Here is a 27,819-nt window from a genome sequence, read left to right on the forward strand (position 1 = left end):
GAGAATTTCACCCAGGCTCCACGCACAGTGTGGAGCCCCACATGGGGCTTGATCCCATGACCTGGTGATTATGACCTAAGCAGAAATCAAAAGTTGGACACTCAACTGACTGAGCCACCCAGGTACCCCAAGAATCAATGTTTTCTTAATGGAGAAATATATATTTTCCATCAATATATATATTTTCACAGGTGAAATCAATCTCAGAACCAAGACTAGAAATAATTTATGGAGTGGCTCATTCAATAGATACATCATACCATAACCTCTTTTATTTCTCACCATTAAGTTTAGGAAGTGGGTGGAAGCTTTGTCTGAGGCCATCATGGTATGAAAGCACAAGGTGGGACCTGGGGCAGGTGGGAGAGGTGGAAACCAGCACATTGTAAAAGTTGCCACCCTGACTCGCTTCTCAAGGTCTAACCACTATATGTTCTCTAAATTGCTTTCTCTAATGCCTTTTCTTCATAATCTTAACAGATGTTATGTCACAGATTACCATTTTATAATTTTGCTGAATGTGCTCAGAGGCAGCCATTATAGACATCTGGAAGTATATATTATTTTCTTGCATATTAGATGGTAAACCCAGAGACTAAGTTTGTAAGATTATATACTATATATATATATTATATATATAGTATATATATAATATATGTATATAATATATAACCCACACAGCCCTGGTTAACCTAGCTTTCTTCATTTATTATCATTAATTATCTTTGAAAAGTCTTATCATCCAATATCTTTAATCACACACAAAAAAACTTTATCAAGTTTTTTGAGCACATAAAGACCATTCCATTAGTATCCATTGGTTATCTTTACCATTGTTTATAATCATTTTTTATTCTTTGAATTCTTCCTAAGAACTTCATTTACCTATTTAAGGCTAACCAGGGTCTATCTAAATTTTGTTTAAAAATCTGTATGGGTAAGACAGCATTATTACATACCTTCTACAGTGTTTGTTAATATGCTTACTCTACTCATTGCTCTTTGTCTTAGATGGGGATCATTCAACATATCTTCAGAAAGGAGATAAGAACTGGAACGTCTTTTCTTGTGTATTTGATTGGTTGTACCCTGAAAGAAAAAAAAAAGATGATTAATTAAAGTTCTAAGAATATAATTCTAATAAATTATAGGTGCAGAATAAAACTTTGCTTAGGTAGCTGTAGTGAGTAAATAAAAGTAGAAATTAGGCTGCTGGGTTGTAATCATAGTTCTGCTACTTACTGGGTAAGTGTCACTGGAGAGTTACTTAACTCCCATCTCAGTTCTATCATTGGTAAAATGGAGATGATCATAGTATTTACATCATATTCTCGCTTTGAGGATTAAAAGAATTAATGCTTAGGAAGTAAAAAATAAAACAAGCTGCTTTTCTTGTTGTAATCACTTTCATCACCTATCTTTCTGGGTGTCAAATTTATTCAGATAGTTTTACCATGTAAGTGTCCTACATGAAACCAGCTAAATGTGTATTGCAGTGATGTGTGGTAAAGGGACAGAACCTCGGTATTCTCTGATAAATTTCTGTAATTATCCTTTGTTGAGGTAACAGAATTACATGGAGACTGTAATGGATGTTTCTTATTACCAAGGAAGATCTCATGAATTGCTCTGAGTGGATGAGGATAAATGACTCAGCGTGAAAAGGACGACGGAGACTGGTGGGCACAGTAGCAAAATGGAGAATGTAAGCTCCATCTGAAAGAGGTGGCCACTGTTCAGCTCTAAAGGATTGTTGCCATGCAGGAATATGAGCTCAGTCTTACCAGGTGCACTCATTTTTGTGTGAAAATGTCTTGGTTTTAAATCTTGGCAACTAATTCAAAGTTTAAACACTATGCTGGTTCAGTGCAGGCCAACAATACACACACACACATACACAGCTCACACACACATATACACACAAACAACTATACAATTCTACATGTATCACCTATCTATCTGTTTAGGTGTGGTATGTGTGGTATTTACGTATGTATAAATACACACACACCACTTTACAAACGTGTAAATATAGCTCTAGAGTTTTAAAGTTGTATAGTTGTTTAGATATACTTATATGTGTGTGTGTATCAAAACATGGACACATGGGCATAAATGTATGCATTTGTGTCTGTCTGTATGTGTATGTGCACAGACATCCACACACACATATCTGTAGCTGGCTTTTTATGGAGATCTTTCTATTTGACACAGTCTCTAATCTACTGACTTTCAAGAAATGGCAATTTTTCTACAAGTCAAACAAGAATAACACATTCTTTTTCATGTAGACACGTTTTAGTTGTCAAGGTTATATTATCTGTCATGCAATTTTTTTCATCTAAACTGTACATTTTGCCACACTATCATGTTTATTGCATTTCTGTTGAATCTTAGAGTATACTCTAGTTTTGTAGTTTGTTTCAGGATCTATGGTGATACTGATTTTTCTATGGTAAAAGTAAAGTCTTAAGTGAAAATATTTCATTTAAAAATATGAAATAATATCCAAATCTGATATAAATTATATGTTTCACAGATAGTACATCACTGAAAAGCAAAACACAGCAAAGATCTGATTCCATAGAATTTAGCATGCTCATTTGACAAGGAAAAATATCTTGGCCGAAGGCCCAAAGCTGGATCATGCAAGCACAGAGGTCACTTGTTACCTAAAAAGCACATGCAGTCATTCCAAATGAAATATGTATGTGGCCATGACTTTGATGGAACTTTATTCTCACTAAAAATATATTGTCTGAAAGTATGAATATATGAATACCTAGCACGAGTTCAAAGCTTGTTAGGTCAGTCAGAGCCCCTACTGATCTTTAGTAATGCAATGTAACAGTGACTGGCCTAAAGAGGTAACCTAGAAACTTCAGAAACCAGAAAGATCTCACTTTCCAGCCTAATTAGACACTTTCTCTACTGACTTAATTACTCCTAAACCCTTGAAATTGTTGCCTTGGAATCATTGTTTTGTTTTTGCTTTTATGTGTGTATGTTTGTATTAATGTATATCGTTTGGCTATTATATTTTTATTGGTAGACTCCAGACCACAGAGTTTTTGTTTTTGTTTTTATCTTATTTTAATGAAAAAAGTTTCACTTATGTATGGGGAAAAGCATAGCTATTCTAAATTATTTCTAAGTTTCAGGGCACCTGGGTGGCTCAGTTGGTTCAATGCCCAACTTCAGCACAGGTCATGATCTCGCAGTTTGTGGGTTTGAGCCCCACGGTGGGCTCTGTGCTGACAGCTCAGAGTCTGGAGCCTGCTTCATATTCTTTGTCTCCTTCTCTCTGCCCCTCCCCTGCTCACACTCTCTCTCTGTCTCTCAAAAATAAATACACATTAAAAACATTAAATTATTTCCAAGTTTAAAAGCCTAGCACACATTGGAGAAAGAGCAAAAAGGTGGTGGGTTAAGAGTGCAAGCTCTGAAACAGAGAGTCTGTTTGAACTTCAGGACTACTGTTTACTAGCTGAGTGAACTTGGGGAAATTGCTTTGCTTCTCCATGCCTCAGTTTCCTCCTATGTAAAAGAGGGATGATAATATATCACCTTACAGGGCTATTATAAATCCTAAACACATGTTTGCTATTATTATTACTATTATTAAAACTCAAGATTCTTTGCACAAGGTATATATTAAACAGTATCTTCAGAAAGATAGCAGTAGGTGGAAAGAATCCAAATTTCCTTAGAAAAATGGGACCTATTATCAACTAATAAAGATCAGCATAACCAATGCATTTTCTGTGCTGAGATTTATGTATATATATCTATGTCTTTTATACATTGTTTTCTAAAGGGATGGCTTATAATATGGAAGTAAATATAAGTTCCTTTTTTAAAAAATGCAGTTTTAAATATCTTTGAATTAGACATCTACAGCATATCCCATGAGGATTACATTAATGAGGTGAAGGTGTGTTTCTGTAGTAGCGGTATTGCAAAATGCAGAGCCATTCACAGGACCCAAGAAGGCCCCTCTAGCAGATGGACTGATGCAAGAACAAGGGCCAAGCCAGGCCTGAGCTATTTAAAACATCCTTACGCTGTCATCAGAAGTTGCCTTATCTATTATCACCTCTGGCAGAAGCTGTCCATTGGGGAGCATGAGGGCTGAGGGTCCATCAACCAGGGAGACCACACCATTGCAGTCCACGGCACTGTGCATCTTCCCATTCACTGGCAGCACTGGGGGGGACCTACTGGCTTGGCTGATGTTACTGCTGCGCCGCTCCCGAGGTCTGTGGGGCACAAACAGTGAGCCCCTCCTGCTCTCACCGTCCCCGAAAATGCTATGCTCGTCGTCGGCAAACTCAGTCTCAGATCCAATGTCTTTCCCTCGGCCTTTGAAACTAAAAAGACTCGTTCTGCTGCTGCGCCTTGCAGAAAACAAGGAGCCTCGGATGCTGAGTGGTGACTGCAGGAAAAAAAAAACAAAAAAGATGACATGTAGCCATGTATCTGCTGAAGCATCTAAGAATAGAAGTGCACATTACTGCCTCTGAGACCTCTGAGCTGAGGCCAGGTGGCTCTGCACTGGTTGAAAAGAAACATATTAAAAAATAAAGCAATTCAGCAGGAAGACAAATTCTCCCAAATAAGGGATGAAAAGACTGGAGAATTCATCCTTTCTGGAGTAGGTACATTATTTATTACTGTATAGGTCTCTCCTACTTTGGCCTACAGTGACCTCACCATGCTTTCTACCCCATTGATTTTGCTACAAAGAACGTACCACTTATAAAAAGCATTTGGTATTCATACCTGTTATTTAGCTTTCAATATATCAGTCCCTAAGTTCCATAAGTAATTGAAACTCTCTTGAGGCCGAAGGGCACACTGTGTGCTTCTTTGCATTCCAATGCTTGCAACTCCACTTTACATGTTGGAAGCTCAGTCAAGGTATGTTAAGAAAGACCTTTCAATGTCAGTGAGTTTACAAATCATATAATACTAGAATTTGAAAAAGAGATTGCCCAACACCAAAGAGGAGGAAAAGTCACATTTATTGAATTCACGGCCAGGATAAACCGTGTCCATAAACAGAACTGAATGTTTATTCTTTGGAAGTATCTAATTCAATAAGTGCTAGTGCTTCCTATGTAAAGGACAAAGTGGCAGGCACTCTGAATAATGGAAAGCGAGGATAACAAAGCCTTCGCCTTAAATCCAGCTTGTTTTGCTCTTGTCATATGTCTTTTTATTGATACCACATGCTTTCAAGTTCTGTCTCCCCAGCTAAATTATAAAATCTTTGAAGGTAGGGACTCTGATTTCTATGTGTATCTGGAAGCATCTTACAGACTCAAGTAGTAGAAGGTAGAAATTTTATTGTTTTAATTATTTTTTTCTTAATGTTTATTTAAATTGAAGTTAGATAACATACAGTGTAGTCTTGGCTTCAGGAGTAGAACACCATGATTCATCTCTTACATATGACACTCAATGTTCATCCCGAAAAGCACCCTCCTTAATGCCCATCACCCATTTAAACCATCCCCCCACCCACCTCCTCGCCGGCAACCCTCCATTTGTTCTCTGTATTCAAGAGTTTCTTACAGTTTGTCTCAGTTTTAAATGAAGTCATAAATGCAAAGGATAGTAATTGTTAAGTAAGACACCAAAGAGCAAATGGGAGAAGTGGTGAGGGCAGAGGCAAATTGGTGGGATAAATGGCATCTGAGCTTATGAAAGAAGAATGGGTGCTGCCACACCAGGAGGGAAACAAAGAAGAAAATCACCCCACTTAGAGAACACCACATGTACTAAGTAACAGAGGTACAGGGCATGTATGTATGAGTGAATAATCACGATGGACTGAGGGTACATGAAGGTAGAGAAAGGTGGGAAATGAGGCTGAAGCCAGTCCACAAGATGGATAAGATGTAGGTCTTGTTCTATAGTCAGTGGTTATTCAACACAGTCAGAGTGTTTGTTTTGTTTTGTTTTCTTTGTTTTCCAAGTTGAGCCAAGGGACAGCTTTGTTTTGTAAAAGGGATTTGGGAGTGTTGTATGAGAGAAAACAGGCTAGTGTTTAGGAGAAGGGGAGCAATTGTTCATCTTAGAGTTCTGTAGGCAGGGAACCCTGAGAAATGGAGGTTTCAGTGGAAAGAGAAAAAAAAAAAAAGGAAAGAGATATTTTACACAAGCAGAAATAACAGACTGAGCGATTAGTTATCAGTAGTTGATGTAGTCGGGGGTAGAGGTTGTCAAGTGTCTCCAAACTTTCCAGCTCATGCACTGATATTCTGGTGGTACCATTAGTTATGGTGGTAAAGAAGAGTGGAGAACCTAGTCTGGGATTAGTTTTTAGCCAATGAGGCATTACCAAATACAGACTAGATAAAAATGTAAAAGTTAATATGTTGTGTAAATAATTTCTTCATTTATGATAGTTCTCATGAATATTCTGTTCTGAAAATGTTTATTGGAGAAGATATGACAACGTTGAAACTATAGGCTCCTTCAAAAATAGTCCAAGTTAAATGGAAAACTATGCACATCTGTGTTCTTTCCATAAATGTCCAACAACCAATAAGTTTTTACCTAAAAATATACCAGTGAAGTCACTCACTCTCCTCTCCTGAGATCCTGTTACCTCAAGGTAACACATTTTGCTCTATAATCCTAGCCCTGGCAATAAGCATTTGACAATTGCAGTGGTACCTGATTAGGGGTAGACAGTCTCTTTTCACGTGCTCGCCTATGACCTTCAACCCCAAGGTGGAAACTTTTTCTCCTGATACTCTCCTCAGACTCCGATTTGGACAATTTCTCATTGTCTCCCTTTTCTTCCCCACTGGCGAGCTTCTTTTGGTTCTTTTTCCTTCTTCTGTTTCTTCTTTCTTTAGCACTTTTAGAGCTCAGTTTGGATGTTTCAGAAGAACTCTCAGAGAAGCCCATAATTCTGCTTCTCCCAATACTTGTGTACTCAGCTGCTGCCATTGCGATTGCCTGTTGGACCAAGAGGTCACACATGTGGTAAGTCATTTCCAAAGTCTGGGAAACTCTATTATGGGGTAGGCACCTCTCTACCATGAATTTAATTACACTGTCCATGTAATCATGTCCCTTGTGCATGAAGTCATGCCTTTTTTTATTTTTTATTTTTGTATTGTAACTAGAGAGCTTACAAAGCATATATTTATTTCTTCTCTTGCATTGTGATAAGGCCCCATTTTACTTTGGCATTAAACTAATATATACTATTCCTATATTTATGGTAAAACAATTTAAAATGGTATTTATAAAAGTTTTACTAGGTAATTCTGTAACATAAAACTCACATAAACCATATAATAAGAAAATTCGTACATCTTTTTCAGGTAATTAACTCAATATTATCAAAAGAGTCAGGTACTTAGTTTAATGAAAACTGAATTGCCTGAAAACAAAAATGAATTATTATAAAATGAATGTCAAGAAAATGAGAGACTTCTAAGGGTTTCCTAGAAAATCCTGGATGACATACTGTTAATCTTTTATCAAAAAATTAAGTTTTTATTATTAAAACATTCCTTGTAAAAATTTGGAAAATAAGGACATTGTGAATAAAAAAATAAAAATCACTCAATCCTAAAACCCAGAAATAATTGGTGTATTTCTTCCTATATACATATATATATATATATATATACAAAGTTTTTAAATTGTTTGTATATTATGCCCAATTTTGTATCCTACTACTTAACGCATTACATTAAAACATTTCACTGTCATTATAATATTCTTAAAGCACATCATTTTATGGCTGAATAATACTCTAAGGCACAAAAATATCATAATTCTCCTTATCATTATCTAATTAAAAAATTTATATGCTTTTTGATGTTTAATATTATCAAAATACTGCCCTGAACATCTTTCTCTATCAAAGTTTTCTACTTTACATATTACTACCTTTCCCCTAATAAGTTAGACATTTTGAAGATATTTAGGTTGAAATATCAAACAAATTTTATTTATTTATTTTTTTTGAAAGTTTATTTATTTATTTTGAGAGTGAAAGTAGGGGAGAGGCAGAGAGAAAATCCCAAGCAGGCTCTGCACTGTCAGTGCAAAGTCCAATGCAGCACTTGAACTCCCAAACCATGAGATCATGACCTGAGCCGGTCAGATGCTTAACTGACTGAGCCACCCAGGTGCCCCCAAACAAATTTTAAACTCCTTCATAATATTGAAATTTTTGGTTCTCTTGGTACAAACCTTCTGAAACTTTTCCACTGAAGTACCCTCTTGGAGAGAGGAGTAAGGAAGAATACTCAATAATTTGTACCTTAGCCTAAAGTGCCTACAACCGTAAGTATAAATTTTCTTAACATCTCATGTTTTTTATCTTAAAACTTCTTGCCACGTTAACAAAAATTGATGCACATTTTTCTTTCTACTCCATAGAGTATCTGTTATCTTTAACACTTAAATAATTTTCCCTAAGCTTTTGTATGCAATTGCTACTCTGGGGAAACATATCATATATGTTTTGGGACTTTGCATAATGCTATACATACTGAGGAATTATGGATAACAGGTTTAGGAGGAATGGCTTAGAATATTCTCTGTGCTGGAGTGAGCTGATTATGGGGAAAGGTAGAATGAGACAAATACCAATTCTAACTCAATCCAGAATTGGTTCTTTGACCACCCCAGAATGAAAATTCGGCTTATGTTAAAAAATACAGTAAGGAAAATCTCATGGGGAAGGCCACAGAGCCTCTGCTATGAGCCTCTGCTATTCTCCTTTGGATTTCTACTTCTAGGAAGAATTTTACACCAAACAATAATACCTCAGCTTCTTCTTGCTCTTTTTTAAGACGATCTAACATCTGTTGAAATTCTAACTCCTTTTGCCTCGCTTCTTCGATGTTTGCCTGGTTCTGTTCCTCATAGGCCATGGCAACCACAGCAAGGATCAAGTTTATTAGATAAAAGGATCCCAGAAAAATCACCACAACAAAGAAGATCATGTAAGTTTTCCCAGCAGCACGCAGTGTCTAGGGAAAAATGGAAATAATTATTTTAATAACACAAAGATTTTTGGTAGATTATTTCAACTTGAATGGCATATTAGGCATGGGGAAGTTGGGCAGTTCAGTATAATCTCATGTTATCAAAAATATAAAGGAATAGAATTACACCTCCATGGAAAACAATCAGTATTTAAAATACACACTTTTTCACTACAAAGGATATAGCAATCTATTAAACTTGTATTAAAATTAGGTATGATCCTTCACTATTTTTAAGAATAATAATCCTGGATTAAAAAAATGTTTACTTATTTATTTTTGAGAGAGAGAGAGAGAGAGAGAGAGAGAGAGAGAGAGAAGTAGAGATAAATGGTCAGAGAGAATCCCAAGCAGACTCTACACTGTGAGCACAGAGCCCGACATGGGGCTCCAACTCACAAACTATGAGATCATGGCCTGAGTCGAAATCAAGAGTTGGACCCTTAACTGACTAAGCCACACAGGTGCCTCAGTCTGGGATTTTTTAAATCTGCAGTCTGAAAATTACTCAAAAAGGAGCTACTCTGCTCATTTTCAAATTAGAGAAGCAGATAGTATCTGTAGTCCCTTTGACTGATAAAGTATCAATGATGATGTATCATGTTCACACAAAGTAGCGAGCCTAATTGAATGATCTTAATTGCTTATCTACTCTTATATTTACTTTTAATTAATATGTATTAAACATTTTGAATGCAACATATAGTAAAAAAATTCAAATGGTATAAAAAGATAATTATACGAAAAATATCTCTCTCCTATCTCTGATGCCTACTCATTTCCCTTTTCTATCAGTTATCATTGTCACAATTTCTTCTCTTTGATAAATTCTTAGGTAGTGGAATTTTTGGTTAATGGGTATATTCATTTTAATTTTCATAAAAGTTCCTGTGTTGCACTTGGCTGTGGTTCCCAGCAATGTGTGAGTAAGTCTACCTCCCCATGTCACAGCCAGACAGCATCTCTCTTTGGATCTCCATCATTCTAACAGGAAAAAATTAGCTGTCACTCTCGTTTTAATTTTCATTTCTTTAATTTTGAGTAAAAATGAGCTTCTTTTTGCATATTTAAAGTTGTTTCTATTCCTTTTTTCCTCTGAAGTATATGTTTACATAATTTCTATATTCCTTTGTAATATTAGAAATGAAGTAAACATAAAACAGGCCAAAATAATCTGGCAATTCTAAGAAAAGTGATTCGTGGGGCGCCTGGGTGGCGCAGTCGGTTAAGCGTCCGACTTCAGCCAGGTCACGATCTCGTGGTCCGGGAGTTCGAGCCCCGCGTCGGGCTCTGGGCTGATGGCTCAGAGCCTGGAGCCTGTTTCCGATTCTGTGTCTCCCTCTCTCTCTGCCCCTCCCCCGTTCATGCTCTGTCTCTCTCTGTCCCAAAAATAAATAAACATTGAAAAAAAAAATTTAAAAAAAAAAAAAAAAGAAAAGTGATTCGTTTTTTATTTATAATACAGAATAATCATTTTCATCTCTTTCCTCCTGGGGTCAGGTGCTGAGAATATATAAGTGAAAAGATACACCCACAGGCCCAAAAGATCACATTGGAGGAGGTGGCCATGTGAATTAATAATTAATGTACAAGTGATGGATACTATAAACTGAGGAATATTAAAAAGGCATGGAAGTGTAGGGGGAGGAGAAATTGAGTTTGGACAGGAGAATTTAGAGATGTGAATTGGGTCTTCAATTCTTATATTTCCTTCCTAGAGCTGCCACGACAATGTACTGGGAAGCTGAAACAACAGAAATTTTAATTAAAAAAATTTTTTTTAATCTTTATTCACTTTTGAGAGACTGAGAGAGAGCATGAGTGGGGGAGGGGCAGAGAGAGGGGGACACAGAATCCGAAACAGGCTCCAGGCTCTGAGCTGTCAGCACAGAGCCCAACACGGAGCTTGAACCCACGAACTGTGAGATCATGACCTGAGCCGAAGTCGGACGCTTAACCGACTGAGCAACTGAGGTGCCCCAGAAATTCTACTTTCCAACAGTTCTAGAGAATGGAAGTCCAATATCAAAGGGTTGGTTTGTTGGATTTCTCCTGAGGTCTCTCTCCTTGGCTTGTCAATGGCTGCCTTCTCACCGAGTGCTCACAGGGTCTTCTCTCTGTGTCCAGGTGGGCACATTTCTGGTGTTTCTCAGGAACTAATCTCCTTTTCTTTTAAGGACACCAGTCAGATTGGATTAGGACCCATCCCGATGCCTCATTTCAATTTAGTCACCTCTTTAAATCCCTAACTCAAAAAATAGTCAGTCTAAGGCGCTGGGAGTTAGGACTTTACCACATAAATGGGAGGGGGTACAATTTAATTCACAGCAACTGTACATGGGAGTTCAAAAAAATAAAGCATGATGAACCTACGAGATCCTGGTGTTTAGGGCATTGCAAGCAGGGCAGCACATTCAGGAAACAGTGTGTGCAGGAGAGCTACAAGAGACTGTGACAGTGTATTTCCTGCTATTTACTTAGGACCCCAAAGGATGCTATATTCAGAAAGGGTTGGGGGGACACGAACTGGAGATCAAATAAGCCCAAAAAGGATAAGATAACAATTTATAATTTTCAGACTTATCCACTCTAATACTGCTGGAAATAAAACATGTCTAATTTTAGTGATAAGCCAAAAGAGTTTTGTCCTTTCTAAATTGAAAAAAAAAATCTTATATAAAGTCTGGTAAGGAACAGTCACCAGATTTTTATGCTATTCAAAAATGCAATGAATGTTTCTCTTGGCACTCACCTGTTGGTAAAGATTTTCCCAGTAATCCTGGGTCATTAGCCGAAATAAGGCCAAGAAGGCCCAACTGAAAGTGTCAAAGCTTGTGTAGCCATAATCAGGGTTTCTACCAGCTTTCACACACTTGTACCCTTCTGGACACTGACTACATACAAAAAAAAAAAAAAAATCACAAGTTAGAATGTTTCCGGGAGGCAACCTAAGGAGTACAACAGAACAGTTAGATATTCAAGGTTCCTTTCTAGGGGGATGATATTGAATAATGATTAAGAACACATTATTTGGAATCAGGAGGAACTGGGTTTGAATCCCATTCCACTCTACTAGTTGGTGACTTTGTCAAATTACTTAAATTCTTCAAGGTGCAGTTTACTCTTTCTGTGAGAAGAGGATAAAACCTACTTCAAAAGGTTAAGATTGTTGCTAAGTTTAAAGAAGATGATATGTACAAATGGTCTAGCCTAGTTCCTCTATATAGAAAGCATTTAATAAATGGCAGCTGCTATTAGTATCCTCATCAAAATCTGGAAATTCCATCTGGCACCAAGTAATAGTTCTTGCATCAGAAATATTGATATATAGGCCTCCACCAAAACTGGTTCCTCCAAATTATTCTTGGAGTGAATTTGAATAAAAAAAAATAGCCAAAATAGAGCAATTATTTAAGTTCATAAAGATTTGTAGTTTTATATTTTTCATTCTAAAATCGGTGGACTGGGCAGTCTCTACTGTTCTGCCCACTGTTCCCTTGTGGTGTATTCCATAAACTTCTAACTGCTTCAAAAAAAATAACAATAAAATAAAATAAATTGGTAGACTTGTATGGTGATGCCATTGAACAGTGTTCTGAACTGTCTTGCAGGGCAGCAACCTTATTTGTTTATTTTTAATGTTCCCAGTGAACACAGAGCCTGGTGAACAAATATCTGGGCGGGGGAGAACAAGAACAGAGATGAACTTGGTATATAGGAAAAACTGCAAGATAGGTAGTTTGTAGAGATGGGAGATTCTTAAAATATCTTTACCCAAGTCCATGGGTTCCTTTTGTTTAGAGTGGCCAAAGTGTCCCTGCATTCAGTCATCTATGAATCATTCTTGATTGGAAAATGAGTAGAATTTGGGAAGAAAGAAAGTTGATTCTATCACTCTTTTTTCCAGAAAGAAGAAAGACTTGAAAATTATCCAGCCAATTTTCCAGAAGTAATTTTTCTACTTTCTTAATATATATGTGTGTGTGTATAATATACATATAGAAATATATTTTTCTACTTTCTTAATATATATGTGATATGTATATATATATATATATATACATATATATGTGTATATATATACATATGTATATATATGCATATATATGTATATATATCACATATGTATTAAGAAAGTAGAAAATTATATATATATACACACACATATATACACATATGTATACATACATATGTGTATATATATATATATGTATATATACATATATATATATATAACTTGTATCTTATTTCAATTCAAGCACTACCCCCAAGTTTTGCTTTCAGAAGTATGCATTAACTATAAATGTTTTAAAGTTTCTCATAAAAAAAAACTTATTGATTATGCTTTTCCTTTTATTTTGTAGCCTTTAGACTAAAAACAAAACAAATATTACTTACCCTGAATCTGTGCTTGTACCACAAAGGAGAGCATCTTTGGATCCTTCCAAGTAATAAAAATATTCTGTTTATGAAGAAATTGAAGAATATAACATTAGAGAATGTAAGCTTTAAGAGTGATACAGAAGTTAAATTAATTAGTATAGACATACTCGCACATATTCAGGCCCAGTCCTAGGCAATGTGCATTCATTTGTTTATTTATTATATTCTTGTATATTCTCTCTCAAATATTTATTGATAACTTCTTATGGGTCAGGCAATGAATAAAATAATAAAAACATGACAAAAAAGATCATTATTTTTATGGATCTTTCTTTACATGTAGGTAAGCATGGAAATTGGGGATGGAGAAAGACAAGTAAATACATAAATATACAAAGTATTTTTAGATAGTGATAAATGCCCTAAAGGAAATAAGACAATGTGATAAAATGTGGTCAGGGCAGACCTTTCTAAAGATATGACATTTGAACTGGGACCTAAATTCTGCAAAGAAGCCAGTCATCCAAAGACCCTGGTGAAGAGATATTTTGGCAGGGTGAAAACCAGGAGCAAAGGGCCTGAGGCAGAAGTGAAGTTGGTGAATGGAAGAAACGACAAGATGGCCAGCCTGGCTACAGGCTAGCGGAGAGAACCATGTGACAGAAGTAAGGCAGGGGTCAAAAGCCTTTGTATGTTATCAAAAGAAGTTTGGATTTTAAGTATGATTAGAAGTAATAGAGGTAGCAATATGAGATAATAATCAACATTTTAAAATGTCACTATGGTTGTTTTATGGACTGTAGATAATAAGAGAGCAGGTGTGGAAGCAGAGATAGGAGTTAAGAGACTACAGGGAGAGGCAATGTGGCTAAAATTCAAAGGGCAGCTGTGGATATGGAGAGAAAGCGGTGAAAACAGAGTGGACAGGATTTGCTGATGGAGTGTGTGGTGGGAGAGAGGACACAAGAATGTGCTAGGAGTCACCATCAGGTAGATAGTTTTCAAAGCCATGGGAACTGAGGAGTTAACCCAAAGAGAAAGTGTAGCTGGAAAAGAGAAGGGAAGAAAAGAGAAGGAAGGGAGCCCCCAACTGAGCCCCAAAGTATTCCAGAAGTGGTGAAGTCAGCAAGGCAATACTATAAATGGATACACCTGTCTTTTGAAAGTCTCTCATTTATTCACCACTTAATAATTATGTAGGACTTACTAATTTCCTGATATTGAGGATATGGCAGTGAGCTGAATGCATATTTCCCCCTCATGGTATGTTTTGTGTCCATTTTCAGGCATAAGGGGTGTTATAATCTCTTTCTTCATTTACTGTCAAAGCTTATTCTTTAAAAAAATTTTTTTTTCACATTTATTTATTTTTGAGAGAAGAGCAAGATAGAGTGTGAGTGGGGGAGGGGTAGAGAGAGAAGGGGGGGTGGTGGCATAGAATCAGGCTCCAGGCTCTGAGCTGTCAGCATAGAGCCTGACACGGGGCTTGAACTCACGGACCGTGAGATCATGATCTGAGCTGAAGTCGGTTGCTTAACTGACTGAGCCACTCAGGCACCCCTATCAAAGCTTATTCTTAAGACAGGAATCAATCCAGCCATGCACAGTAAAGGTATGAAGAATTAAAAAATATCTATTCTTTTTAATAAGGGTAACCTTCCTATTTGGCTCCAATCAAAGGAATAAAGATGTAATTGTTAGAAGGCGTCTGGAGTGATAGTGGAAGAAAGACTTTGAAGTTAGACATACTTGGATTTGAATGTTGCTTCTACCCCTTCCTATGTAGGTGAACTATCTTACCACTTTAATGGCTAGCCACTATGCCTGCTTTGTAGAGATATTGAATAGGATACATAGGATATTGCATGTAAAGTGTTTAATACAGTGGTCCTCACATTCTATCCACAGTTGCTCAAAGAACAGCAGCGATCATTATTAAACTATTACACAATTACAGTTAAGATTAATCGACTGACTCCCACATTGCTTTGTCTTATGCACAAAAAACAATAATGCCTCTTAGTTTGAAGTGAAAATTTAGGGGAGAATGTACATGAACAACTTTTTTGAAAAAACTCTTGTGGCTCAGGTAGGGTGGGCATGGCAGAATGAGGATGGAGAAGATTAAGATGGAGTTTTTTGTACATAAGCTTCCAAGACATTTTGACTATGGAAGGATTACTTTAGAACTATCCTTTAAAGTTACGCTGGCTCACGCTTACCAATCACTGAGGAGTTTTTATAAGAATGGGATCTAGTGGGTGGTTCAGTTGGTTAAGTGGCCTACGCTTGGTTTTGGGTCAGGTCATGATCTCAGGGTTTGTGGGTTTGAGCCCCACATCAGGCACTGAGCTGACGGCATGGAGCCTGCGTGGGATTCTCTATCTCCCTCTCTCTCTGCACCTCCCCTGCTTGTGCTCGCTGTCTCTCCTTCTCTCTCTCAGAATAAAGTTTTTTAAAAAAGAAAAAGAACAGGCTCTAGAGTTGCCTGTCCCAGGGCAGGGCGAACAGAATGATGAAGTCAGTACAAGAATGTCAGTACAAGAATGATGAAAGGTAAAGCAATGGCAGTAGTTCACGTTGGCCTTACAGAACACTTTAAAATAATCCCTACACAAAAACAGATATTACATTATTGGAATAATTAGCCTCAAGAGAACTTAAGGTTAACATGTAAAGGGAAAACGTAATGCAGAGAGAAATAAAAACATGCGTCCACAGTAAAACTTACACATGAATATTCATAGCAGCATTATTCACAATAGCCCCAAAGTGGAAACAACAAAGACATTCATCAATTAATGAATGCTTAAACAAAATGTAGTATATATATACAAGGGAGTATTATTTAGCAATAAAAAGAAATGAATTACTGCCACAGGGATGAAACCTGAAAACATGCTAAGTGAAAGAAGCCAGACACAAAGGCCACATATTGTATGATTTCATGTATATAAAATGCTCAGAATAGGTAAATCCATAGAGACAGAAAGTAGATTAGTGATTGTCAGGGGTTTGCGGGTCGAGGGAATGGACAGTGATCGCCAGTGAGTACAGGGTTTCTTCTCTCTCTCTTTTTTTTTTTAATGTTTATTTATTTTGAGAGAGAGAGCAGGAGCAAGGGAGGGGCAGAGAGAGAGGGAGAGAGAGAATCCCAAGCAGACTCTGGACTGTCAGCACAGAGCCCAATGCAGGCTTTGATTCCACAAACCATGAGATCATGACCTGAGCCGAAATCAAGAATTGGACACTTAACCGACTGAGCCACTCAGGTACTCTGAGTACAGGGTTACTTTTGAGGGAGATAAAATTATTCTAAAATTAGTGATGGTGTTTGCACAACTCTGTGAATATACTATGAAACACTGAACTGTATACTTTAAAAAGGGGGATTTTTATGGTATGTGAACTATCTCAATAAAGTTGTTAAATATAATGCAGTACAATAACAAAGATTGTGGATAGTAATAGATAAGCCTCAACCTCACAGTAAAAGTCACATGGGGATAAAAGGAAATAGAAAATTGCAAAATTCACACACTTAAAATCTGGAACCAATATTCAGTCAAAAGCAGATTGGTACAGGATGGTAAAACATACTGGTGACCTAAACATTCTATGATTAGTTTTATCCAACCTGGTTCAGAAAGACAGCTTGTAGCAACCATGTATGACTTGGGCTTTTGGATTCAAGAGTTTTTTCCTCAACCAAGAGGCAATAGTAAGTTAACTCTGAGAAAGCTAGTGCTGGGGATCAGGTAGAGGCAGATTGCCTGCAATTGACACACTGCCTTCTGGGAGACTGAACTCTGGGAAGTCCCCACAAGGAAAGCACCATAGATGAAGACAGGAAAAGCCCTGGTAGAAGTGCAGACTGACACTGTGGCTTTTCCAGGAACTTTTCTATGAAATGTCAAACATTCAGAAAATAGAGGTTTCTTTGTCCCAACATTCACGTACAATAGCTACTTGAAATTTGGCTTCCAACTGTGCACACGAACCTTTCCTTCACCTGTAGCAGCAAGAAGGAAGATTGAGGAGCATGAAAGTAGACAATGCTTGGCATCAAAGGAAATCTATAGATTGTATGTTTGAAACATGGCCTTCTTTATTTGATAATAGATTTTAAAAGCACCTCCAAAGGGGCTTCACTGTAGACCCAGAAAACACTTTCAGAATATGTTCAGGCTTTCTATGTAGGCTGCCGTTACCATTGCAATTCTTTTATCTCTTCAAGAATTCCAATTCATTTACCTCACCACTTTCTCAAAACCTGTCAACCAACTCTTGGGTTCACTTCTTTCCTTGTCCAGTTTTGAATCCATAGACACTCATTATATCATTCTCTTACAATTTCCTCAACTTCTAAGTATTTCTATCAGTCTATCACACTAACCTGGTGGAACCTTACCCCGACTCATACTCTAATGTCTACCTTCTGCATACTTGCCCAAGTGGCTGAATGTTATTGGGGAAACTCTCACACCCAAGTGAATGATTGCATTTTAAGTAAATGATCTCTGGTATCAAATTGCAACTCAAAATAGACTCCATGTCCCATTCCTTAGGATGACCATATAGTGCATTCTCCTCAAAACTTCTGTAGAATTTCCTCTTTCTCATTTGCATTCCCAGCCAATGGTCCCATTTCACACCTTTCTGAGGAAAGGAAAGCTACTGGGTTTGACTTAATCCTCTTCTGATAAGTCTGCAGCCTGCCCCTCCACCTTTCCTCTTAATTCAGTGGTCGAGATATCTCTTCTCTTTGCTCTTTCACTTTCTCCAGAACTTGACTTCTCCCCTTCTCTCCTGAATTATTCATCTATATTTTACTACTCACTCATTTCTACCTCTAGAAGAGCATCCCTATCAAAATATGCCATTAAAAAAGTAACCAGACATCTCCTCCATTATTCTGCTTTCCATTACAGCCAAATTTCTTGGGAGAACTGTCCACACATATTGTCATCTCTTCTTTCTGACATTTTATTTACCCCTCTCACCACCTTAAGTCCAACCTTCTGCTCTTACCACTCCACTAAAATTTTCTCATGAAAGTCTCTGACAGTTTCTATGTTGTTCAAGCTAATGCATATTCTGTTATCTCCATCATTCTTAATCCTTGATCTTGCAGCATCATTCAACACAAGTACTCCCTTCTCTTCAAACTTTCTTCTCTTGGCTTCACTGTTCACATCTTTGTTTTCTTCTTACTTTATTGGCTGCTCCTTCTCTGTGTCCTGTCTGGGTCTTCTTCTTTGCCTGCTTTCCAGATATTAGGGTTTTGGAGTTCACCAAATTTGCATGAAAAATCCAGTTGCCCTTTCTTAACCTGCTTATAAACATCAGAGTTTTTCAGAAGGATGTGTGTATGCATGTATGTATCCTTTCTGTTTGCTGATTATTTCAAAGTGTATTTATGTCCAAAGCAGGAAGTTCCTCTGATCTCCATGCTTAAATCCCTATTGTCTACTTTTTTCTACACTTGCATGTATCAGTGTCATCTCAACTTTAACTGGTTAGTAAAAACTTGCATCTACAATCCTGCCTACACTTCCTTCATTTCCCATTGTCACCCATCAAAAGTTAGAAGATATCCTCAAGCCCTCTTCTCTTCTCTAATCCATCAGCAAGTTCTATAGATTTTATCTTGACATAACCCTTTTCTCTTCACTGTCCACCACCACTCTAGATGGAGGCACAATCTTCTCTTTCAGAATGACAGAAACATCCTAAATGGTTTTCCTTATTCTAGACTACCACCCCCCGTTTGCCTAATCAGTACTCCAGATGGCAAACAAAATGATTGAAACCACTGCATTTAAAATGAAACCAAACTCCTTTCCAATGGGCTAAAACATCCTTCGTGCTTTGACCCCTGCCTTTTTCTCTCACTCTATCTGTTGCTATTCTATCCCCATTTTGCTAAAATCTAACCATACTGATGCTCTTCCATTCTTTAAACACATAATACTCTTTCTTGTTTCAGGACCTTCCTACATGCTATTCTTTCTAACTCAAGGAGTAGCTCCCATACACACACTCTCACCAAAACTTACACTATTTTATGGCTTCTCATTGTCCTTTAGATCTTCACTTTGGTAACTTAAATGCCATCTCCTCAGAAAGGTCTTCTCATTTAGTTGGTATCTCAGCCCCTGAGATTTATTTGCTTTGCATTGCTTTTATTATAACGTGCAATATTTTTTATTTGTCTGTTGCCTTCCTTTAGTTTTTCATTCCCACTAGAATATAAGCTCTGTGAAAGGAGAGCTTATTTCTGTGCCAGAAAGTTGCACAATGCTTAGCTTAGGGGGCACTTAATAAACACATGCTGTTACATAAATATCCAAATAAATACTGCAGTGAGACCTGGCTTCTATGACACAGAGAACAAGTGAGGAAACCAAATTCAGACCGGACACAAACCTTTTCTCCCTAAAACTATATTTCAGAAGAAAATAAAGAATAATGTATAGAATTAAGGGAGAAGGTTTTGGTGTAAAATTCCATTGTTCACTAAGATGTTATTTCACTCATTTGTAATAAATGCAATATGAAGATACACTGCAAAATTCAAGGCTCTTCCTACTCATTTTGAAAAATATCGCTTGAAGTAATGCCAGAGGTTAAAAAAGTCATTCAGATTACGAACTCAAAAATAGGACCACGATTCAAAATAAAAGAACTGGCAGTGATCCGAGGAAAAAACATTTAAGTTTAAGTAAGTGTTGTAAAGTGATTGTTAATTGTAAATGTCAACAATTATCCATAAGATATGTTAATTGTATGGTATATAACTTAGATATTCTTTGGAAATTGAAAATAACATTTAAGATCATATTAATCAAAATCAGAAACTGAAAAAATAAGTAAAAATAAAAAGGAAGGGAAAACATGCTAAATTCCTCACCAAACATTGGTAGTAAAGAATTATACATTAAATATTTTACTTCAAAACCTTCATTTTTTTTTCATTTTAGGCTTCAATAATTTTTTCTGTTTTCTTTATTTACATCCTTTTACTATATTAGCTAGGTTTTATTTGCTTTTATCTTCCCCAGTGAGTGGGAGAATACACATTTAGTAAAGAAAAAAAATGATATGTACTCTTCATAATCCAAGGAGAATCTTGACCTTTACTCTCTGATCTCATTCTGTCAAAGCTACATACACTTGGAAGGTGTCTTGATTTCCTCCCCAAACCCCCCACCTCTGGATCCAATTATCCAGTAAGGTTTATGGGTTCATATGGGCAATATCAGACATACACACTGCAGGTATTAGACAGAAAGCACAAACTTGCTTGGTCTCATTCTCACCCAAATTCGTCAATAGCTCCAGCAAGAGGAGCTGTGTTAGAGGACAACTGTTCAGAAAACACGCAGTTTGGGCTTTTTTGTAAAATATTCTAAAATATACTCATGAATTAAGCAGACTTTGAGACTGTGTGCACAGACCAACTCATATGGTTTGTACAGAACTAGTTCTGATGAACTAAACTTTGAGATCATGACCTCAGCTGAAGTCAGACGCTTCACCGACTGAGCCACCCAGGCTGAAAGGAACAATCTTATTTCAACCTCTTAACAACTGCAGGGACAATCTTACTTTTATAGTCTTCTTCTTCAAGAGTATCCAGGATGCTTGCTAATGTTTCATTATTTTCCAGCGGATCCCGCAGACATTTATGCTTCAGGTTGCCCATGAACAGCTGCAGCCCAATCAGTGCAAACACGCTCAGACAGAACACGGTCAGGATCATGACGTCAGAGAGCTTCTTCACAGACTGGATCAGAGCTCCCACAATGGTCTTCAGGCCTGAATGCAGGGGGGGGGAGAAAAGTGTTCATAATAAAATAAAGCCTCTGAATGAGAAATAAAAACAAAACATGAGCTTTTCTAGAAATTCATGCATTACATCAAATCAAGGACCTTAAAGAGCCTAGTTCAAAAAAAGCCTAGTAGCTCAAAAGGGTAGATTTACTGTTTATATATATTTTGCTTTTATATATCACAGCAAATGATAAAATTGTAAAATAGCCCAAAGAGTAACCACACTGTCAAAATGAATAATTTGGTTGCTCAAGCCATTACCATATTCACCTGTAAAAATAATTTTTCAAAGTGCTAATTTAGTAAATGCTTGTCAAACAAACCATCTCTCTATAATGACATTAAAAGAAAGGGGCTGAATTGCAGCATATAGTGACACGTTGCTAATATTCAGTTAAGAAATGGTTTGTTGTGGAAAGCTAAAAAACATGTCATGCAATACCCCCATGCTGATATTTAAAATCTCTTTTCCTAACTGTATGAAAAGCAATCAGAACAAATTGAAATTTTCATTCCTGACTAAACAAAATGGAAAATGAGCTGTTATTCAGGAGGGAAAATTTCAAGTTGAGATGTGAGCCAAATGGCCATCTTCATCCTCTAAGATCCATGCAATTGATTAAACTCAAAGGCTGACTTTTAATAATGATTGTGAAAAACATAAGAAATCAAATTTAATTAGAACTGTGTAAGAGAAACTCATTCTTGTCTTGGCTCCAAAAGATCAAAGTCAGCCCCGGTGTTTAACCCCACTCTCACCTGGAATGACTGAAATTGTTTTCAGTGCTCGGAGAACTCTGAATGTTCTCAGCGCTGAGACATTGCCCAGGTCCACAAACTCTGTCACATATCTGTAATAGGGAGTTCACACACAACACAGTGACACCACACACACAAACAAACAAAGAACAACTCCCAAATAGTTGGAGTTATGAGTGGCCTAACGCTCCACACCAATCACTCCTTACCTGGAATTACAGAAATAGTTTTCAAAGCTCTCAACACTCTGAAAGTTCGAAGAGCTGAAACATTGCCTAGGTTTACAAATTCTGTTAAATACCTGTAGAATTAAATCAGAGTTATTCAGAATTTAGATAGAATCTATGATACTTACCTGTGCCTTTAAGTCAAGGTTTGCCTACATTTGGAAATGCTTATTTAAATGGATTGTTCTGCAAGTCTTTTTTTTTTCTCCCCTAACACAACTGATTCAATTTGATTAGATTTGATTCAATCCCTTTTATGTGAGTAAAATACAAATATATTATTAAAATGGCTTCAAATACTTTAAATATCTAAATAAACAATCAAATGCTTCAATCATTAGACCTCAACATTATGGCAATATAGATATTTAACATCCTATAAAATGTTAGCAGCAAATTTTGAAAACTGTAGGCTAACTGAAAGAAGCCAGACACAAAAGGCCACAAATTGTACAATTCCATTCATATGAAATGTCTAGAATAGGCAAATCCAGAGACTCAAAAAACAGATGAGTAGTTTCCTTGTTTCCAAGGACTAGGGGGAGAAGGGAATAGAAATGATTTCTTCTGGGGGTGATGGAAATATGCTGGAATTAGAAATCAGTGACAGTTGTACAATGTTGTGAACATACTAAAAAAGCAACACTGAATTTTATACTTTAAAAGGGTAAATTTTATGGCATATAAATTATATCTCAATAAAAAATGAGAGCCCTGTGAAAAGGCAGCCTTCTTTTGACTCGATGTCAACGCTGACTCTTGTCAGCAGGTGGCGGGTGCACCTACAGCAGTCAGGTGACCATAAAAGAAGGGAGCCTGATAGACAAGGAGGTGGGGGTGGGGGCGAGGGAATGGGAAACTAGAAATCTTAAGACCCTTCTGCATTATCTAAATTCCTTCGGTGAACCCGCATTAGTTTTAAAATTCAAGATTATAGAAGGAAAAACATTGTATCTAGGTTTGGAGACTCAAAAAAAAAAAAAACAAAAACTGTTTCTGGCAAATATATTTGGGGAAAGAGCAGCAGTATAAATAAATTAAAATTATATTTTAATGTAATATTTTCCTCTTAAAAATAAACTGTGACGGCATACATAATATATACACAATGCACTAAAGTTAGGGTTAGTATGCAGTGACAGCCCTTATAAATTTTTTACTTCTGTATTTTAATATAGCATAATAGTTTCATAGTATAGGTTAATAAAAAGAGCACAGTACTTTATAATTAAGGCTTGAGATTTTTCTGTGATTCTTATAGGTTTTATCAGTTTTCAAAGTATGAACTCACTTGCACTGCATATACTATCCATCCAAGTGCTGAGCAAGAAGATGATCAATCTTAGTGATGTCATACACTTTTGAAAAATTAATCATTTGCCTATCAAATGAATGACTACCTTTCATTCAGTATCCTTTAAATGCAACCATTACCTGCAGGAAAAGTCAGACCCCAAAGGCTTACTTTCACTGGAATACTGTGCTCTCTGTCATTTTCATGAGTTTGCCATTTCACAAAAACTAAATGTACTTACGCAAAAACAATGACGACAAAATCAAGCCAGTTCCATGGGTCACGAAGGAAAGTGAATTCTCCCACACAGAAGCCTCTTGCAAGGATTTTTACAAGTGATTCAAAAGTATATATTCCAGTAAAAGTGTACCTAGACAAATAACCCAATGGCATATTAAATATGAGAAGAATAGAACCAATATAAATCTTGATTTTTTTTCTGATTAACCCAAGAAAGCCGTCTATCAGAGTGTGGCTGTTGGTTTCTGGATCCACTTGAAGTATTAGAATAAACTACAATAAAGGTATTTCCAGAAAAATCTCAAAATGTCCATATTAGATACTCTTAGAGAAAGTAGAGGTATTCAAAATGACTAAGAACACAGGTATTAGATCTGCCTGGAAAAGTCCTACATTACTCCTATCAGAAATATACCCAAGGATAAGAAATATATAACATGTCTAAGAACAAGGCAGGACATCTGATAAATTCATTCTTCTAGAAAAGACTGTAACAATTATTCTATTCCACTGCTAACTGGTTAATACCACAGAGGAGGAAAAAATAATTGAAAGAAAAGCAACCATATAATATGGGAAGATAAACACCACAATTTTTAGAGCTGTGGTAACTTCCTGGCGGGAAAGGAGAGGATTAAAATAACAGTGAGACCATATTAAAATGTATTTATACCCACTTACTCTACATTCTTGGTCCAGTCTGGAGGGTTACTCATGGTCATAAATATGCAGTTCGTCAGGATAGTGCACATGATGAGCATGCTGAATAAAGTAGCTTAGAATCAAGGAATTTGATAAAAGACCACAGTGGGAACTTTTAATATTTGATAATGACACTTGTTAAAATGCTAACAACTTTGTCCTAGAAAATAATTCTAAATGATTTTTATAACTTTTTTATCTCTTTGAACAAGGGAGTAATCTATAAAGTAATCTATCCTAAAATGCTAACATTGCCATTCTCCCAATTTTCTCAGAGACTTACACCAAATTATACTGAAATCAGTACACTAAAATCAGAGTCTTTTCTGGTACACAAGAACTAAAATCCACATTTGAATAAAATAGCAAAGTTTACATTTTAAAGCACCATTAACAGTAAGCAATTTAAAAAGGATATGAGTGTACTAAAATCTTAATTGATATTCTTCTTAGGGGACTGAAAGGAGACAGCATGTACAAAGCAGGTGTGGCATTGAAACGGAAGATTGCTTTCCCTTTGTTCAACACGATGAAAGTCTGCAGGCGAAAATGAAAACAACATGAAATTGAGAATTTGAAATTTCACCCTCACACATTTATATCAGCAATTTACCTCTGCCTGTGGTAGTCTCACATTAAAGAAACACTGCCATCAGACTCAAGCAACCTGGTACCACTGACATTAATTGAACTCTTTAGATCACATTGGCCAATGAACTCCTTCTATTTCTTCTTAGTAAATTAAGAAGTGAGCCATTTATGAGCATGGGTTGCCTAGAACTCCTCAAATACAATGTCTTCTCTTTTTCATATCCTTTTAACACCCAAATCAGTAACAGTAAGTTGTGGCCACTGGAATTAGTTTAGAATATAATTTCCTTCTTTCACATCAGTGTATTTTAAGCAAACAAAATAGAAACTAGCTATCCCTGATTTTTGCCATAACACCTTGAGAATTTTAGTACTTGTTGGTTATTGTCATGGCTAATAGTAAGTGTTCTAAAATATGAGTCATTTCAAAAACATATTCTCATATATTTAAGGAATATTAGAGTTAGAAAATCCTATTACCCAGTTCAATTTTCTTGTTTTAGATGTAACATAAATAATAGCTAAAAGAAAAGATCACAAATTAAAGGACTTGCTTGCTACTACCCACAGTAATTTAAAAAATAATAATACAAATGAGCCAAATATTCTTGAAATGTGTTATGTAATCATTACACAAGTGACATTCTCCACAGCTTTGGTATGTAGTTAAAAATTTTAAAACTCAAATAAATAAACAGCAACAACAACAAAACATTAACACAATCTAAGAAATTTGCTTAGAAATCAAGAAGACCAAATTTTAACTTTTTGTCTTATTCTCCTATAGTTGATAGGCAAATTACCTGTATTATTTAGAAGACATTGACTTGGTCTTCTGTTGTTGTTTAATCTGAATTTTATATAAGTTCATGAATGGGCTTCTGGTAATAAATATTTTTCACCAAATTGGGGACCTAAGTTCAAGTATCTTGCTTTTTTTTTTAAATTTTTTTTTTCATGTTTATTTATTTTTGAGACAGAGAGAGATAGAGCATGAATGGGGGAGGGTCAGAGAGAGGGAGACACAGAATCTGAAGCAGGCTCCAGGCTCTGAGCTGTCAGCACAGAGCCCCAAGTGGGGCTTGAACTCACGCACTGTGAGATCATGACCTGAACTGAAGTCAGACACTTAACCGACTGAGCCACCCAGGCGCCCCTCAAGTATCTTGCTTTTTAATTGTATGTGGCAGTGTTCTCAAGAAAGTGAACCAGAATCTATTACTTTCAGATGTCTTTTTATATTCCTAGTCACTTTCACTATACCGGTTATGACTAAATACAATTTAACATAAAATTCACTTTTACCTTAAAATTAGCTTTAAAATTAATATATAGCCTTTGAGTACAACCACTGTTTTCTTAACTCTTGATACACTGTGCTTTTTAGAATTCATTCATTATACTCTGCAATTGTGTAGTGAACAACTATGGCATATGAGGTGATGAAAGGCATTTGAACATAAATGAGACATGAGTCTTGCATTCAAGAAACTTCCTAGAAAAGTGATGCATACACAGTAACTCAAATACAAGGCAAGATGTGACAGGTATAATACAGAGAAATACAAATGGAGGAGTGTGACAGTATGAAAGAGACATGGTCACACACAGGTGAGAATTATCAGGGAGACTTCCTGAATCAGACATCGGTTGAGCTAATGTGAAAATCATATTACTGTCTAGATTTGGCCAGATCAAGTTACCTTGTGCTTGACATGTTTACAAAAAACAATTCATTTGCTATTTTTTTCAACGTTTTTTTTTTTATTTTTTTATTTTTGGGACAGAGAGAGACAGAGCATGAACGGGGGAAGGGCAGAGAGAGAGGGAGACACAGAATCGGAAACTGGCTCCAGGCTCCGAGCCATCAGCCCAGAGCCTGACGCGGGGCTCGAACTCACGGACCGCGAGATCGTGACCTGGCTGAAGTCGGATGCTTAACCGACTGTGCCACCCAGGCGCCCCGATCATTTGCTATTTTTAAATTTAAATTACCAATGTTTATTCACTTCAAGAACTTCTCTAGGAATATCTGGGTTTACACACACACAGGAGTTAGTTATAGGCAGGAAAAATAGGTAAGCCTATGAAATGTGGGGGGTCAGTATAGGTCCCTTTAGTAAATTCCAAAATCCTACTATGAAATGCATAGATATCAAAGTCTGAATAAATTCTTTTAATTTTGCCCATTTATTTAAGAGTTTGTTGAACATAAAATTAGACAAATATGGTACCCAAAGAGCATATGTTTGGTTTGGACAGATGTGATTCTAAATACCAGATCCACCATTTAACAACTTGAGAGCCAGCACTTAGTGCCTTCTAAAAAGCACAGTGTATAAAGATTTAAGATTTAACTTAAAGCTTTTAAGTTTCTGGCACATTGTAAATTCTTAGTCAATACTGGTAGCAGCTGCTTAAATTATAGGTAACATATAAAGCACAGTAGGCCATTGTACCTGTCCTCTTAATACCCATAGCACAGGGTAATTAGTAATTTATTCTTTCTTAAAGACACAAAGTTTCACTTATAATAAAAGCACTGCATAACACTATTAAAAAGCACTTATACATTCATCACATAAAAAATGAAGCCCTAACTTCTATCATTAATTTATCAAGTGTTCTTTGTTTTAACAAAGCATTGATAATTACACTCAAATACAAATTGAAGTCTGGGCCAAAGTCAAATTAGGGGTCATTAAGATATATTTTTTTTCTTTCTTTCTTTCTTTCTTTCTTTCTTTCTTTCTTTCTTTCTTTC

General features: G+C 36.4%; 1 protein-coding gene and 1 long non-coding RNA gene across 8 annotated transcripts in view; one reads left to right on the plus strand and one right to left on the minus strand.

Moving 5' to 3' along the window:
* Positions 1 to 2,407, plus strand: part of LOC121030648 (uncharacterized) — a 124,407-nt gene extending 122,000 nt beyond the window's left edge. For 5 of the 6 annotated variants that reach the window (XR_005790343.1, XR_005790345.1, XR_005790340.1 and 2 more), the window contains one exon: positions 1,571 to 2,407. This is a non-coding gene — a long non-coding RNA (uncharacterized LOC121030648). Of the gene's footprint in view, positions 1 to 1,563 lie in introns of all 6 variants that reach the window. The other variant, XR_005790342.1, reaches the window with a different exon arrangement.
* SCN9A (sodium voltage-gated channel alpha subunit 9) overlaps positions 1 to 27,819 on the minus strand; it is a 172,446-nt gene that overhangs the window by 71,937 nt on the left and 72,690 nt on the right. The window contains exons 3-13 of one of the 2 annotated variants that reach the window (XM_040475270.1): positions 24,883 to 25,001; positions 24,444 to 24,533; positions 23,764 to 23,892; positions 22,211 to 22,302; positions 21,018 to 21,227; positions 13,422 to 13,485; positions 11,776 to 11,917; positions 8,802 to 9,008; positions 6,685 to 6,972; positions 4,097 to 4,435; positions 960 to 1,089 (exon numbers count right to left, since the gene is read on the minus strand). In XM_040475270.1, the coding sequence (XP_040331204.1) occupies positions 960 to 1,089; positions 4,097 to 4,435; positions 6,685 to 6,972; positions 8,802 to 9,008; positions 11,776 to 11,917; positions 13,422 to 13,485; positions 21,018 to 21,227; positions 22,211 to 22,302; positions 23,764 to 23,892; positions 24,444 to 24,533; positions 24,883 to 25,001 (1,810 nt within the window). Of the gene's footprint in view, positions 1 to 959; positions 1,090 to 4,063; positions 4,436 to 6,684; positions 6,973 to 8,801; positions 9,009 to 11,775; positions 11,918 to 13,421; positions 13,486 to 21,017; positions 21,228 to 22,210; positions 22,303 to 23,763; positions 23,893 to 24,443; positions 24,534 to 24,882; positions 25,002 to 27,819 lie in introns of both variants that reach the window. The other variant, XM_040475269.1, reaches the window with a different exon arrangement.

The sequence above is a fragment of the Herpailurus yagouaroundi genome, unplaced genomic scaffold (genome assembly GCF_014898765.1).
Source record: "Herpailurus yagouaroundi ecotype Mexico unplaced genomic scaffold, PumYag 140, whole genome shotgun sequence".
In the NCBI taxonomy this organism is placed as follows: Eukaryota; Metazoa; Chordata; class Mammalia; order Carnivora; family Felidae; genus Herpailurus; species Herpailurus yagouaroundi.